Raw genomic sequence first — 17,005 nt, 5'->3', positions numbered from 1 at the left:
CAAAAGCAGCCCAGAAGTTCACGCTCACCAGTCTTACGCAATAGGCACTGGAAGTCCTAGCAAGTGCAAAAAAGAGAAAGAAAAGTATACAGGAATGAAAGAAAGAAAACTCTTTCCATTCGCAAATAACATGATAACGTATCTGGGAAATGCCATCAGATCTACAAATAAGATGGACTTAAAGCTGAATTTAGCAAGGTCACAGGATACAAAGTCAATATACAAAAATCAATCACATTTCCATGTACTAACATCGAACAATTGGAAACATAAGTGTTTTAAAATAGTACTATTACAATAGCATAGAAAAAAGGAAATACTTGGATATAAACTAACAAAATGTGTGCAGAATATGTATGCTGAAAATCAGAGCAGTTAATCAAAGAAGACCCAAAAAGACATATACCATGTTCATGTATCAGAGGACTCAGTATTGTTAAGATGTCAATTGTCTCCAAATTGATCCACATTCAGTGCAATCACCAAAACAAAATCCCAGAAAGATACTTTGTAAATATTGATAACATGATTCTTAAATTTATATGCAGAGGCAAAGAGACTAAAATAGTCAAATTAATTCTGAAAAAGAATAACAACATTGGAGGGTTTAAATTACCCAAATTCAAGACTTCCTATAAAGCTACAGTATGATACTGGCCAACAGACAGACAAGTAGATGGATGGAACAGAATGGAAATACAGAAATACAGATATGGCCAGTTGAATTTTTACAAAGGTGCAAATGTAATTTAATGGAGAATGGACAGTATCTTCAAAAATGATATTGAAACAACAGGAAGAAATAACAATATGTGAAGGGAGGGGAGGAAGGGAAAGAGGAAGAGATGAGAAGAGAAATAAACCACAACCCATACCTCATATCATATATAAAAAATTAATTCAAAATGGATCATAGATCTAATTGTAGAACTCTAAAACTTTTAGAAAAAAAGTTGGAGAAAACCTTTGTTACCTTGGGTTATGCAAAGCATCCTTAGATACACCAAAAGCATTCTACAACAAAAAAATTAGACTTATCAAAATATTTTAAGTGTTTTCTGTATAAAAGACAATTAAGAGAATGAAAAGACGCTATAGATTGAGATAAAATATATGCAAATCATATATTTGATAATAGGCTTATATCCAGAACATATATGGAATTAAAACTGAAAAATGAGAAAACAAACAGTCCAATAAAAAGATGAACAGAGATACATGGGTAGCAAATAAGCACATGAAAAGATGCTCAACATCAGTTGTCATTTGGGAAATATACATTAAAACCACAGTGAGATATCACTACCTACCTATTTGAAAAGTTAAAATTAACAAAGTAAAATGGACAATAGCCAGTATTGACAAGACGGGCAGCAAATGAAACTCTCATATACTGCTGATGGGAATGTAAATAAAATAGTGTGGCCACTGTGGAAAATAGCTTGGCGGTATCTTTTAAAGTAAACATACAGATATAATCCAGCAATCCCACTCTTATTCACCCAAATGAAATAAAAACTGACACTTAACACAAAACCTGCACACAAACGTTTACAGCAGCTTTATTCATAATCACCAAAATGGAACACAGTTGTCCCTCATTTGGGGAATGGATAAATACACCTTACATATCCACACGCTGGAATACCACTCAACAATAAAAAAAAAAACTATGATACACAGAAGAACTAGATGGATGAATCAAAATAATTATGCTGTGTGAAAGTAAACTGTATCCCAAAAGAGTACATATTGTATGATTCCATTTTTATAAAATTCTAGGAAATGCAAACTCATCTATGGTGACAAAAAGTAGATCAGTAGTGTCTGGTGATGGGGGCTGGGAGGGAGGCCAGGAAGGGAGGAGGAAGGATTATGAGGGGGATTATAAAAGACTTTTGGGTGTGAGGGAATGTTTGACATCTTAATTGTGGTGATAGTTTTAACAACGTATACACTTGTCAAAACTTACCAAATTGTACACTTTAAATACATGCAATTTATTTTATGTCAACCACAGTGTAATAAAACTGCTTTTAAAAATGACTTTGAACATATTTGGATTCCTCTATGAGAAGTTATAACTTTCTCAGTTTACAAACTCTGATGGTTGTTTTAGGTGTCAACTTGGCTAGGCTGTAATACCCAATTATTCCGTCAAATACTAATCCAGGGGTTGCTGTGAAGGTATTCTGTAGATGAGATTAAAATCTACAATCAATTGTAAGAAAGGACAGGAGGTAATTCTGGGTAATACAGGTGGGCCTGATCCAATCAGTTGAAAGACCTTAAGAACAGAACTGAGGTTTCCCTGAGGAGGAAGAAATGCTGCTTGTGGACAGCAGCTTCAGCTCCTGTCAGAGTCCCAGCTTGCCAGCCTACAGGTTTCAAACTTGCCTAGCCAGTCCCCTTAATCACATAAGCCAAGTGCTTACAATAAATCTCTTTATATAGAAAGAATATATTATATAATATATTAATATATATATGTCCTACTGTATTAGGATCATATATTATCCTATTGTTCATATGTTATCAATGATAATATATATGTACAATTTTATATATATATACATACCCACACACATAAAGAGTTTTTTTTTCCCTTTTTTTTTTTTTTTCCCTCTCGCAGCCTGCCCCTGTGGCCTCATGGGGAACTCCCTATGACTAGGTGAATGAGAGAGAAAAATCAGGACTGGTTTACAGATGGTTCCGCACAATATGCAGGCACCACCCAAGAGTGGATAGCTATAGCCCCTCAGCCCCTTTCTACATCCCTGAAGGATATGGGAATATAAACCTTCACAGGGCGCAGAACTCTGAGCTGGGCTCCTGGTTGTTCATTTTGTTTGGGGAAGAAACAGCTAGAGGCATAGGTTTGATTCATGAGCTGTGGCCATTGGTTTGGCTGGATAGCCAGAGACCTAGAAGGAACATGATTGGAAAACTGGTGACAAGGAATCATAGGCCTCTCTGAATAGGCAAAGAATGTGAAGATACTTGTGCCCCATGGGAATGCTTATTAAAGGGTGACCTCCAGAGGAGGATTTTAGTAACAAGTGGATAGGGTGACGTGTTCTATGGACATCAGTGAGCCTGATACCCAGCCACCCTATCGTTGCCCACTGGCTTCTAAACAAAGTAGCCAGGTGGCAGGGATGGAGGTTATGCATAGGCTCAGCTACAAGGACTTCCACTCACCAAGGCCTAGCTGGCTACAGCCACTGCTGAGTCCCCAGTCTGAGACCAACACTGAGACCTGGCACCATTCCCTGGGGTGATCAGCCAGCTACCTTGTGGCAGGTTGATTACACTGGACGACTTCCATTGTGGAAGGGACAGTGCTTTGTTCTCACTGGAACAGACACTCTCTCTGGATATGGATTTGCTTTCCCTGCATGTAATGCTTCTGCCAAAACTACCACCTGTGGACTTCCAGAATGCTGTACCCAGTGTCATGGTGCTCCACATAGCATTGCTTCTAATCAAGGACCTCACTTCACAGCAATCAAGTACAGCAACTTCCTGGTCTCACCATGTTCCCCACCAGCCTGAAGTAGCTGGCTTGATAGAAAGGTTGAATGGTCTTTTGAAGATCCAGTTACAGTTACAGCTAGGTGACAACACCTTGCAGGGCTGGGGCAGTGTCCTTCAGGGGACTGTACATACTTTAAATCAGCATTCCAGCATTCTGTGTATGCTGCTATTTCTCCCACAGGTGAGATTCATGGTTCCAGGAATCAGGGAGTGGAAATGGAATGGCAGCATTCACTATTAACCCCAGCGATCCACTAGAAAAATTTTGCTTCTTGTGTCTGCAACCTTATGCTTGTTGATCTAGAGGTCTTCATTCCACAGGGAGGGATGCTTTCACTGGGAGACACAATAATGATTCCATTGAATTGGAAGTTAAGACTGCTACCTCCATTTTGGGCTCCTCAACCCTCTGAATAAACAAAGATGGGAGTTACTGTACTGGCTGGGGTGACTGATTCGGACCAACTTTACATTATTGAAGTTACAGGATTATCATGGAAGGGAATGAACATCATCCAAGGACTTTGCCTCCTGTTCTGGGGGAAAGGTTAGCACATTTTCAGTCATACAGAGGACAACTGCATCATGTTAGGTGGAAGTATGGCTTCGTTATTGTCTTTATTTGGAGGTTGAGTATGGTTTAAGGAGATCTGTATTGGTGCCACATTGACCAGATGTGGACTGTGATGGTCAGTTTTATGTGTTAAGTTGGCTAGGCTCTAGTACCCAGATATTTGAGCAAACACTCATCTAGGTGTTGCTGTGAAGGTATTTTGTAGGCTTGGTAACATCTACAACCAGTTAACTTCATGTAAAGGAAATTTCTTGAATAACCTGATCCAACCAATTAAAAAGCCTGAGGTTTCCCTGAAAAAATTCCACCTGTAGACTGCAGTGTCTGCTCCTGCCTGAGAGTTTCCAGCCTGACCTTCCTCATGGCCTGCACTACAGATTCCAGACTTACCTACCTGGCTCCTGGTGCTGCATAAGCCGATTCCTCACAATAAATATAGATGGATAGATGGATGGATAGATAGATAGATAGATAGATAGATAGATAGATAGATAGATAGATAGATAGATAGATAGATACTCACAGGTTGCGTCTCTCTGGTGGAACTGACTGGTACAGAACCACCTAAGAAAATCTTGCACCCCTCAAGAACCAGAGCTTGTTTTTCATCCAAAGGGGATCACCCAACATATTCATCAGGCATGCCCCTGAAAACTCCTGGGCCAATGCCAGGAGCTCAAAAGATTATCCTGATAGAGGAGTCAATTGGGCAGGTGAGGGCAACACTCCTACCACAGCATTCTGTCTTTCAGGGCATGCCTTCAGGTACATTAGTCCTTTCACATTTATTAAACTATCTGCAACACACTGGAAAGTTACACTGCCACTTAAAAATATGCCCTTTATCAACTGTCTCTGAAAGGGGGCACATAGTATAACATTAATTGTTTCTAAGAAGGGGAGTCCAGTGGCTAGGGGACAGAAGTGGGAGGGAGAATTTTCACCTTCTGTATTTTTGGAGTGTTCAATCATGTGAATCAGTCATCTAGATTAGAGGTTGGCAAACTGCAGCCCACAGGCCAAATCTAACCCACTGCCTGTTTAAAGTTTTACTGGAACACATCCATGCTCATTTGTTTACATATGCCTCTGGCTGCTTTCATGGTGCAATGGCAGAGTTAAGTAGTTGGAACAACTACCTACACGATGTTATATGGCCCCCAAAGCCTAAAATACTTACTATCTGACCCTTTACAGAAAAAATTTGCCAATATCAATCCAGTTCAAAAAAATAGAAAAGTAAACTGACATGGGAAAAATAAAAGATGCCCCAAGAGAACTGAAAACATATGTCCACACAAAAACTTATACACGAATGTTCATAGCAGCACTATCCATGTCAGGCAAAAAGTGGAACCAACCCCCAAATCACTCAACTTATGCATAAAAAAATGTGATATAGCCACATAATGGAACATTACTTGGCTACATCACAGATGAACCTTGAAAACATTATGCTAAGTGAAAGAAGACAGACACAAAAGGCCACATATTATATGATTCCATTTATACGAAATGTCCAGACTAGGCAAGTTCACAATGACAGAAAATAGATTAGTGGTTTACAGGAGCTAGGGGGAAGGAGGAACAAGGAGTGACTGCAAAGGGGTACAAGGTTTCTTTGGGGAATGATGAAAATGTTCTGGAATTAGACAGTGGTGATGGTTGCACAACTCTTTGAATATACTAAAAACCACTGAATTATACTCCACCACCATGTACAGCGCATTCCAGAGTTCAGTGGGGGCCTTAGCACCTAGTGATAAATTAGTCCCCTACACCACCTCAAACCAGCCAAGAAGTCAGGAGACTAAGTTCTACATCCCAATTATCCCAAACATCCATGTGACCTTAGGTAAGGGTCTTTCTCAGTCTGGTCCCTAATTTCTTTCTCTATAATATGGATACAACTGGATGACAGGGGAGAAGGCCAGTGCAACGAGATGTGAGGGGGGTTTGGAAGTTCTGACTTCCCAGAAACCTTTATTCTTTCCCCAAGATTTATCATCACTGAACTTAGTTATCAGTATCTTCATCATCATCACATTCCAATTTCAAAGCATTTTCACACACTGATGTCATTTGATCCTCATAACCACCTTTTAGGGTAGATGGGTATTATCCTCATTTTGCAGATGAAGAAAGTGAGGTCAAATGACTTGCCTAAGTTTATACAGTGGTTAAGGGTTGGAGCTGGGACTCAACCCCAGGTCTGCTCACACCACAAGACAGCAATGTCCAGCAGCCTCACCACAAACAATACACATCTTTGGACAAAGCAAGGGAGGAGAGGCACAAGGACTTGGGACCTCCTTGACCTTTTCTGATGAGCGCCCCCTATATTGGCACAGCTGCAGACTGTACGTAGGAGTATGCATGAATGCTGGTGTGGACACCAAGCCTATTGCATCATAAAGATATATATACTAGTACACTTGACCTCTTCAGCAGGTGGCAGGTAACTTCTTGTTACCAGAGTGGTGGGGAGGCTGTGCCTTTAGTTCAGGGGAGGCCTGAGAGGTCAGAACTCTGTTAGTGAGAAACCAGGCCATGGACGCTACAAACCCAATGTCTCCAATGCGGTTATACAGGATTGCTTGTAGGGCTGCTGTGTTTGCATCTGCTCGGCCATACCATCACCCAATTAGTAAGAAAGACATAATTCCTACCCCTTCCCAGCCAATGAATAACTGGAATAGATTATTAGCGGTAACGAGGATTAATATTGTAATAAGAAACAGGAGAAGGTACTTAAAGAACTTATTAATATTTGGGTCGGAGTGTATGTACCATATTGAAAACTCCACAATAGACCATGTCACGAATAGTGCGATTGGCATGAATATTATTGAGAAATAATCTATTTTAAAGCTAAGCGAAAGCTTTAGCCCAGGAAAGGGTACCTCAGTGAACAAGGGATTCACTCCTAAGCACAGAGAGCTGGGTCTAACACTCAAGGGGTATCCGTGAGACCAGTGCTGTCAAACCCAGGTCAGCCCTTTTAAGTCACAGTGCCTGGGCTCTCGTAATGCACCCAGCTATGCGGTCTTTGGCAAGTCACTTACCCACTCTGATTCAGTTTGCTTATTCAAAAATGGGACTAATAACTGCTGGGTCTAGTTTAGAGGAGTGCTTGGAAATTTCGGTGACATAAATAAACTGAAATGCTTAAAAAATAAAATGTACTTTATGGACACACTTTCATTCTTCCATTGTTGGCAAGGAAGAAGGGCTAGGGCAGGAATGCACTTGGGAGGTGACCTACTCACTCCTTTCCAGACAGCAGGAGACACAGGGCTTGGCCAGCGACAGAGAGTCAAGCCAAAGGCAGAAGTCTCTTCAGGAAAGGCCAGACCGCCCATGCCTGCCTGCACTTTTCTCATTTGAGCAATCAACATTTATCAAGCATGTCCTACAGCACAGGTGCTGTTCTGGGTGCTTGAAAGCAGTTAAGAAAACAGAAAATGTCTCTGTTCTCACAGAATTTATATCCTACTTGTGGCAGACCAAGAGGTAAACAACAAATGGCAAGCACTGGCAGGTGCTGTGCTGACTTGAACTGGGTAAGGTTTACAGTGATGGGGGAGTGGTGCTGTTTGACACAGGAAATCAGCAGGCCCCTCTGATAAGAGCATGTTTGCTCAAAGACCTGAAGGAAGTGAGGGGATAGTTTAGGAGACAGTCACACCTTCGGCCTAGGCTAGAGGACACTAGAGTTCTGGGGAGAGACACATGCTGTCCACACCAGGGGAGAATTTCCTACCATGCTGGCTTGGTTTGCCTCTGCTTAGATTCATTCTCCACCCTCCCCTTGCCTACAGACTGCATCCCTGGGTCAGCCCTGCCGTCTGCCTTTCTTCTGTTAGGTTCAGCCAAAAGGAGGCCCAGGAAGACAGGAGAACGGATGAGAGAGAGGTGGGATGTTGACGCTCCTGCTTCCTCTACCTGGCCAGTTCTGACAGTGAGTGGTCGCATTCCTCTCTGCCACAATTCCCATCTGTCCTCCAGCGCCCCTTCTGTAATTCAGCCTCCCATGTTGCCCCTCCTGGGCCCCATCCTCTCCAGGAAGCCTTCCAGGATTAGCCTTCCAGATGAGCACTATGCACCTACCTGTTGGAATGTGCTGTCCATGGATGCCACCTGGGCTGCCTCTCTCATCAGGACAGGAGGATGAGCCTTAGCCCTAGAGACACCCATCACAGACAGAATGTGGCCCGTGGCCTCACTCTCCTCCCCCAAGGCTCCAGCTCCATCACATTATGTATAACAGCAAAGGCAGAACAGAAATTAAGGTTCTAGAGTCCCTTGTCTTACTCCCTTAGGACCCCACTGCCCTGGAGGCTAAGCCTTCTCCCCAGGACTGAGCCCACCCTTGTCTACGTGAAGGAACTCAAACTACCCATATCAATACCCAACATCAGCAACTCGTTGTCCAGTTTATTTCCTTGATAGGACTTGTCACTATTGGCAAGAGCATTTCAACGTGTCTGCTGCTCGGCCCACTGGAATGCACATGCCATGGAAGAACAGAATTTCCCTTATTCTCCTATGTGAACAGTATCCTAGGCCCAAGTATAAAAACTCAGAAGTGTTTTCCAGTGAGTAACTGACAACAGATTTGAGTACAAAGCATCTCTGCTCCCTAACACGCTCCACAAGGATTGTAGCCATAAGCCCAAACACCAATGGCTTAGGCTCAGGGGTGGGCAGGTACTCTCAGAAATGTCTTGGTACTGCTGACTTCTCCACATATATGGGGGCAGGAGCCCCAAGTGGGTCAACCAGGATAACCCAGGAGTCAGAATCACTCAGGTGCCACCAAGAGTTTCTATCTTTCTGAAGACTCCCAGCTTTTCCATTTGAGTGGCTAGAGCAGCACTTAGCTAATAGACACAGTCTCTCAGTCTCAGGGAAGCCTCGAACGAGGAACAGGAGGACTTGGAACTTTGGTCAAAGGTTCTAAGAAGCCAAGCTCCTCTGGGTTCAGAACGGCAGCTAGAAACTGGGACCTGAAGCTGGAAACTGGGAAGCAGCATCTATTATACCAAAGACTCAAAACGTAGCTCCCCTGGCCACCTTCATCAATGACCCAAGAAATCTTGCAGGTGAGTGCTGCTGGTTCGTTTTCCCCCACGTAAGGCGCCCAAAGCCTAGGCCCTACAACTAAGACCTGATTCAGGCCAATCGGTATCTCTTCAGCCCCCATCCGACTCCACCCTTGATACCCACTGTACCCATGTGTGGCACCACTGCCACCAGGCCATCCCTTTGACTCCCAAAGAAACCCAAACAGCTCAGAAGTGCATCAATCGACCTTTAATGTCCAAAAGAGGCGTGGATGCAGAGCACAGGAGATGTGGCAGGGTCTCAGCCCCTGCTCCAGAAATGAGGAAGAGATGAACACAAACCAGACATTTCCAACTGGCCACAGTCTGGGAGGGCAGGGGAAACACAGATTTGAACATTCATAAAAAAATAAAACCTAAAGTCAAGCATTCAATCTTGTGCCCACCAAAGGGTTTAATATAGGGAACTCACTCACCATCCCAGTCCCCACCCTCCTCAGTCAGCATCAGAAAGAAAGCTCAGCACACATTAAAGGCTTGGGGAGGGGGCATTCTCCTGCCTCCCCACCAACCCGAAGAATGGACTTGGAAAAAAAAAAAATGAGCTGGATCCCAAACCCCCCGACAGCATCAACCGTACACATGAGAGTTTTTAATGCAATTTACAAGAATCAACAGCTCAATCAGCAATGACTCCCCCCCACCCCATCCCGTTTTGATCCACAGACAAGATTTCCCCAGCACTCCCCTTGGAATCTCCTCCCACTAGCGGCCCTACTCCATCCTGATTCCTGGCTTCACCACTGCAAGACTGACTTCCTAGAAAGTTCTGCCAAAGCTCAAGAGCCTTTATCACTTCCATCCCTGCCTCCCACAAGAGGCTGCCACCATCCACAAAGTCACTTTCCCTCTCCACTGAGACCCAGCTCCAGGGTGGATGGCAGCCTGACCATCTCCTCCTGGACTATCCTCCTAAACCTTTCCTGGGAGCAGACGGCAATAGGGCAAGCAGTGTCTATGCCAGATGGCTGAGGGGGGTGATACCCATCTTCACCCCCAAAACAGACACCCCCAGAGGTTTTTAACATAAAGGCCCACTTAGAACTGTGCACCCTATATATACCCATACCCACTAGAGATTCCACAGTCCTGCCCCTCCCTCCCCTCTACCCCAAACCAAGATACACACACACACACACACACACACACACACATACACAGGAGAATCAAGGGAGACATTGATTTGGTTTGATTGCTAAGACCTAACTAAGGAACTATAGTCACCAGAAATTCCCTTGCCAGCCAACTAACAGGGGCTGCTCTAAGAGAACTCCAGAGGAATGAGAAAACCGAGGGCTGAGCAGGGAGCAGACAGGAGAGAAGAATGGGGGAAAAAAAAATCAAGCTAATCCTACCCTCAACATCCTCCTAGCACGAGCTCTGGCAGGAAGAATAAAAGAAGGTAATCCACAAAGACACAGCCCTTACTTAGAAACTCTTCTGACAAAGACAGCAAGACAAGTCTGCTCCCCACTCCCACACACCACAGACAAACACGTCTCAGGGCCCCTTAAAGAATCCAGCCCCCGCCCCATCCTCTGCCCCAAGCCGTGGAATCACAGTTCAGTGGAATATTCTCCCTGGTACTAGATCAATCCCCCTACCCTCCTTCCTATCCCTCTCTCCTTGCCAAGCCTAACACTGTCCCCCTGCAACCCCCCACACTGTGGCCCTCCCAAACCAGCATCCACCACCAGGAAGAGGCAGCTGCACAGTTTTAGTTCCACCTCCAGAAACCTACTTCTTTCCCCTAGCCCTCCTAGTCTTACAGGCTTTGTTGAGGGCTTTTATTTTGTATAGGGAGAGAAAGAGAAAAGGGAGGGATGGGAGAGATTTCCTAGTGCAATACAACCAAAAAAATTTTTTTAAGTCTTGAAAAATAAACATAAAGCAGCCTTCTTCCCCAGGCAACTAAACAGAAAGAAGTTTGGTTTTGTTTACTGCGACATACACATGAAATCGAGTATACAGTCCATGCAGTAGCACAGCCATTGGAGAGGACATCCTGATGCTGGCCCCAGTGCAAAACAGTCCCAGCAACGCCGCCTGCTCGCCATCGCTGCCGCCGCCACTGACACCTTCACCGCGGCCACCTAGCCTGACTTGAAGAGGAGGATTGCAACTTGACCCAAGTAAAAATAGATGAAGTGCTTTGTCTCATGTGTAACGTAGCTGCCAAAATTTCGGCCCACGATACAGTGCCAGGTAGGGTTATATTTCTTGTCAAATTCCTAAAAGAATAATTTAAAAAAAGAAGAAAGGTGATTAGGACAGCTGGAGGATAAGAAATCAGAATAAGCCTGATTAATTTAGTCATCACCCCTATCCCACTCCCAGCCCATGGTCTTAGTTCCCTAGACCTCAGGAGCTCAGGTTCTAAGGCTGGCTAGGACACTCATTCCCTCATTAATAATGTAACGCCACAAAGGCTCTATTATTTCTATCACTTTACAACCCGTTCGTCTCTCATCCCTCTAGCTGTCCTACTCAATAGCCTACCATGTGATTCTTCTGCAAAAAGCCAGTGAAATAAAGGACCACCTCAGTGTCACACAGCATGAGTAAAACAGAGGAGCGAGCCTCCCTAACTGGCCACGTGCTGCCTCCTACATTACTAAACCAGAACTTCCAAATGCCAAAAACCAAGATGCTAGAGCAAAACAGGGACCAAACATCAGAAGGAGTTCTGTGTAAGTCAACATTAAAGGCACGCCAGTGTGCCAGGCACTATGTGGGCTGTAAACACCACCACAAGGACCTCAGCCATGAGACCAAGGCAATTTCCTCCTTTCTCTTAGGGGTACAAGTTCAGCATCAAAGCCACCTAGGAAATCCTTGCAACCTAATCAGACAGGCAGCTCCCTGCTACCTGGTGGACACAGCAGGAAACAGATGGCTCACTTCTAGATACATCCTGCCATGGCCATGAAAGGGCAGCAGCCCTCTACTCTGAGCCCAGCAATGCTGCCAACCCTGGAGCTCTGTCCCCCTTGTTTAGCCTCCTCACAGACCTCATACCACATGACTCCAAAAGGTATCAGGGAACACTGAAAAGGGCATGGGTCACCAAACCTAGCTTTAGTCCTGACTCGACTCTAACATAGGAAAGCCATAGTCACTTCTCTGGGTCTATTTTTCCCATCAGCAAAACAAGAAAACTAAACCAGATATAATCTAAGGATTCTTCTAGCTGAGAGTCCATAATTCTAGATTCTCTCCCTGGACAGGACAGAAAAGCCATCGCTCAACAAGGAAGCAGCACCCCCAACAGCCTTGCTAGCTCTGCACCCCTTGGCTCCACACATAGAAAAAGTCTCTTGGGACTCCAGTTTCCTCTTCTGATCCCACCCATCTGGGTAGGAAAGCAGAGTAAAACTCAAGGACACTGTACCACCTGTATGGGCCAGAATACCACTGTTCTTAGGCATCCTTGGGATACCAGAGCTGAGAATATCAAAGACTGGGACTATGTCACCAATGGACATGGATCCCGACTAGAAATCAGGGACCTTGTGTACCATCTCTTACTTCTAGCTCAGCTGCTTCCTCTCCATGTTAACTACATCCATTCACTCATTCACTCACAAAGTCTTCAGGGACTAAACCTACTGCCCCAATATTGCTCATCTATTAAATATATATGTATAGTATATATTTTCAAGCCCACCCTTTCCTTAAGAAGGTAGGGAGAAGAGAATGATGCAGTACCCAAGTACTTTTTAAGAGAAAGAAAAGGAAACCTCCTATATGAGGATTACTATAGGGATATTCCACTTTAAATGATGCAGCTCCCTGAAAATTTGTATATGATCTTCTATTATCTACTCAAATATCTTTGATCTTCATTTTGAATAGGTCCACACTGGGATAGTGATATTCAGTCCTGAAGATTCACTCCCCATTGCTTTGCAGTCACACAATTATCTGTAAACACAAACACCCCAGCAGAGTTCCTATTAAGAACTCTTAGGGTGAGTGCTTTAGTAAATAAAAATCACTCTCTAATTCATCTCTAATTTGTCTGCTTTGAAAGTTCCTAGGGTTTTGTTTGCATAGAATACACCTACTTTCCTATGTCCCCAGCTCCAGCCGTCCCTGAGGCACATCTCAGCTACTCATCCCCACCCCTGGCCACCAGCCACAGCTCCCCAGCACACCTTCTTGATATACGCAGCAATGTCCTTCTCTATGTTGTACTTCTCCATAGCCTGCGTGGCGCAGTCAACAGCATCTTGTTGCATGTCCTCAGACATGTCTGCATTCTTGATCACTGCCTTCCGGTCAGACATCGTGACACTGCAGAAGAAGCAGAGAGGTAAGGCTGCAACCCATGTTCTGGGCAATGAACATTAGCAGCTTGGTGTGGGGCCTCACTGGGAGAGAGGAGTACAGAAGGTGAGGGCAATAGAAAACACAGACATGAGGCATTAAAAGAGGGAGCTCCTAAGATTTTTAGCAGACATGGATCCCAAGTCTGGGAAACACAAAGTACATAGTCAAAAAGACATAATAAGCCATCAGTTTTTATCATATGTAAAATGAGGCTTTTCTAACTCTAAACTTATCTATTTCCAATATTTTGAATAGCACCAACAGCCAAGATATTACAATAAACCAACTACTAGTTATGCCCTTGGGTAAGTTACTTAATCTTTGTGCATTCATTCCATTATCTTAAAATGAGATTTCAGAGTTAACCTGAGGGTAAACCAGGTGGTATAACACTTGAACATAGTAAGTCCTTGATTTAATGACCATTACATCATTGGTATGACAGTGGAAAGAAGATGAGCTAGGAGTTAGTAGGCCTGACTTCTGGTCCTGACTATGAATTCTTGTGGTCTTGGACAAGTCATTTAGCCGTTCTGTATTTGATTACTTCTATTTTAGCAATAAGGATAGCTCTCTCTCTCAGGGGTGGTTATAAGGATTAAGGTTATATGAGAATATCTGCAAACAATTCAGCCCATCACCTGCTTTTATAGTTTTATAAGGAACATGCTACAATGGCAGAGTTGAGTAGCTGCGAGACTACGTGGACTGTAAAACCTAAAATATTTACCATCTGGCCCTTCACAGAAAAAAACCTGCCAACCCCTAGGCCCAGAGGTGACAGAGGCAACAAAAAGTGAATTATCATTACTTGAACAGTACTGTTTCATATGCCGCTATCTAAGGCATGGCATTCATCCTATAGCAATCAGAGTTCCAGGGTAGACCTCGCAATGGTCCCTTCCTAGGATGACAGGAATCTCAAAAGAGGGCTGGCCAGGACCTGCCTAACAGTCTATAGCATGGGAGGTGCTCTGCAGGAACAGAGATGAGCTGCAAAATCCTATCCTCTGTCCTTGACCACAATCCCGTCACACAGAGCAGTAACAACCCACCCCCATCCCACATGCCACTCCCCAAAACACCAATCTGCAGCCTTCTCAGTGGATAAAAGATGCTCTTGTTCCAGCCCTGTCTGATACAAGGTTACACAGGGACCTGCCTGCTCAAGAAGAGATCCCTGGTATATTCCAGGCCACCTTGATCTCTGAGTCCACACCAGCCTGTGGGCTGAAAGGAGAAGCAGAATTCATGAGTACTTCAGCCTGCACCAGAAGCGAAGAATGCACGCATGCCAGCTGCTAGCCAGGCAGCCCTTTACCGCATCGGGGGCACCTTTGTCTGGCACTGTCAAATTAAGCAGGGGTGGTTCCACTTCAGCAAAGGCTGGCAGAGCAAAGGGTTAGGGCGTCAGAACCCTTTGCTCCCACACTCCTTTGAGGAAAAGTCGGAGCCTCAAGAAGAGTCTATGAGCACCACCTGGGGCTGAGGAAAAGGTCAGGAGAACCCTGCTCAAGGCCTAACTGTATGGCCTGGAGCAAATCAACAACTTCATTTTAAAAACCAATGGGTGAAGTAAGATAAATGAGGTGACTTCAATGGGTTTGTGCAAAGGTACAACAGTAGGGCAGGGAGAACGTGCTATTATAAGGCTCGTTATGTGTAAGAAAACTAGTGTCACCTGGTGGCCTATCCCAGGTTACCACTCAGAAGGGGGCACTGTTTACAAACCCGGGGTGGGGGTGGGGCCTGGTTAAAGTATGAAATCGGCATCCTTTTTCCCAGCGAGCTCACCTGCTCCACTGCCTCATCCCCAAAGTCCAAAAGAACAATTTTGTCACAGTAATTAAAAGCCACTTTACCCTCCAGGAGGGCCTGCAGTTACGTAACGTTGGTCTTGTGACTACAGTGCCACGATTCTTCACCCCTGGCCCCCCAGGCGTCGGAGAGGTGAGGCCCAGCCCTAACCTCCCCTGTCCAAGGTGCCAGTGTGAAAAGGATAGGGAGGGGCCACCCTAGCCCCTCCCCCTGGGGAAAAAGCAAGGGACCTGGGCCTCCAGACAGAAGGATGACCCGAGGGCCCCGGGCCAGCTGCCTCAGTCATGAGCCAGGGGCTCCTCTGAAAAGTGAAGAGGGCACTCCAGGACAGCTACCCCTCCTCTATCCCCGGTCTTGCGGGAAAAAAAGGCCAAGCCTCCGAACGACACGGCCTAACCCCCGAGACCCCAACACGCACAAACGCTTGCATTTCCTCCCTCCGGAACCCCCAGGGGCCTTCTCCCGCCATCACCCCATCCTCCAGAGGACTGCGGCCCCGGAGGCCGGCACCTGGGCCATGAGAAAGCATCCTACCCACCCCCCCAACCCGGCCGGCCAGCCGCCCTCCCCCGCCCGGCCTGGAGCAGCGCCGGAGTGACTGGGCGTCCTCGCTGCAGGAAGGACGCCCCAAAGGGTGGCGGCGGGAGGAGCCGCGTCACGCCCGAGCCCGCTCCACCGCTCTCCCTCGGCCCCGACGCGCAGGCAGATCCCGGGGGGCGGGGGGACAGCGCCTCCGCAGCCCGGGCCCCGGCCGCACCCCGAGGGTCGCGAGGGCACCGGGTGGCGCATCCTGGGCAGGAGGGGAGCCGGGGGCGTCAAGCCGAGGCCAGCCCCGCTCCGGGGCCTGCGTGGGGCAAAGAGGTCGCAGGGGCCCGGAGCGTCGGGCCGCCACCCCCACCCACCACTCACCTTCACGGAGGCGATTCCGCGCTGGGCCCCGGGAGAGCAGCGATGGCCTGAGGCAGGGCACGGACAGGGCGGTGTCCCCTCGGCTCCTCCGGCAGCAGCCGCCGCCGCCGCCGCGGTCTCCGGCTCCCGCAGGCCCAGGCCGAGTGCTCGCGCCGCCGCTGTCCGCCCTCGAGCTTCCCCGGCTGCCTGCGCTCCGCCTCGCGCCCGCCGGCCGGCCCGCCTGCCTGCTCCTTGCTGGCGCCTCGCAGCTCCGCTCCGCTCTGCCGCTGAGCCCGGTGGACGCGCGGCCCCCACTGAAATAGCGCCCCGCCCCCCGCCCCCCCGCCGCGCGCGCCGCCGTCTGCACTCCCTATTGGCTGCGCCCGCCCGGCCCCGCACTGCGGGCTTCTCCCCGCGCCGCTCTCGCCCCACATCTTGTTTCCTCCCACAATGCCTCGGGGCGGAGGGAGGGGGTGGGGAGGGGGAGCGGGAAAGGGTTTGGGGGGAGGGAGACATGGCCTTAAGAAGAGAAAAAGGAAGAATACAGACCCCTCCAACCAGGGCTGGAGAGGCCAAGCCTAAAAAGGAATAAAGAGGAGAGGCTCAGAGAGGGGGAAAGAGAGGGAGGGGCGTAAAGACCCTAATCCGAAGAAGAATAAAGGAAGAGAGGGGGATGGAGATTTCAGATCCTGGGAGCAGATGGGGAAGGGGTAGAGATCCTAACCTTAGG

The 17,005-nt window shown here is 46.7% G+C and overlaps 1 protein-coding gene across 2 annotated transcripts; it reads right to left on the bottom strand.

Moving 5' to 3' along the window:
* Positions 1–9,412: 9,412 nt before the first annotated feature.
* DYNLL2 (dynein light chain LC8-type 2) lies at positions 9,413–16,559 on the bottom strand. Of its 2 annotated transcripts, none has more exons than XM_064494969.1 (3): positions 16,297–16,559; positions 13,395–13,533; positions 9,413–11,468 (listed from the first exon to the last, which is right to left on the bottom strand). In XM_064494969.1, the coding sequence occupies exons 2-3, from the start codon at positions 13,524–13,526 to the stop codon at positions 11,331–11,333; spliced, it is 270 nt and encodes an 89-aa protein (XP_064351039.1). In that variant the 5' UTR covers positions 13,527–13,533; positions 16,297–16,559; the 3' UTR covers positions 9,413–11,330. The 2 variants fall into 2 exon arrangements, with proteins under 2 accessions (XP_064351039.1, XP_064351040.1); XM_064494970.1 differs by lacking the exon at positions 16,297–16,559 and adding an exon at positions 14,732–14,815.
* Between the last annotated feature and the right edge of the window lie 446 nt (positions 16,560–17,005).

The sequence above is a fragment of the Camelus dromedarius genome, chromosome 16, assembly GCF_036321535.1.
Source record: "Camelus dromedarius isolate mCamDro1 chromosome 16, mCamDro1.pat, whole genome shotgun sequence".
Classification (NCBI taxonomy): Eukaryota; Metazoa; Chordata; class Mammalia; order Artiodactyla; family Camelidae; genus Camelus; species Camelus dromedarius.
Note: the sequence above shows the minus strand (reverse complement) of the source record. Positions and strands in the feature narration are given on the sequence as shown.

Bases quoted from the DNA above. Each gene is read 5' to 3' on its own strand.
- DYNLL2 (XM_064494969.1), bottom strand. From the start codon at position 13,526: ATGTCTGACCGGAAGGCAGTGATCAAGAATGCAGACATGTCTGAGGAC. The intron at 11,469-13,394 runs GTGTGCTGGGGA...TTATTCTTTTAG, and splicing joins TTGCTGCGTATATCAAGAAG to GAATTTGACAAGAAATATAA.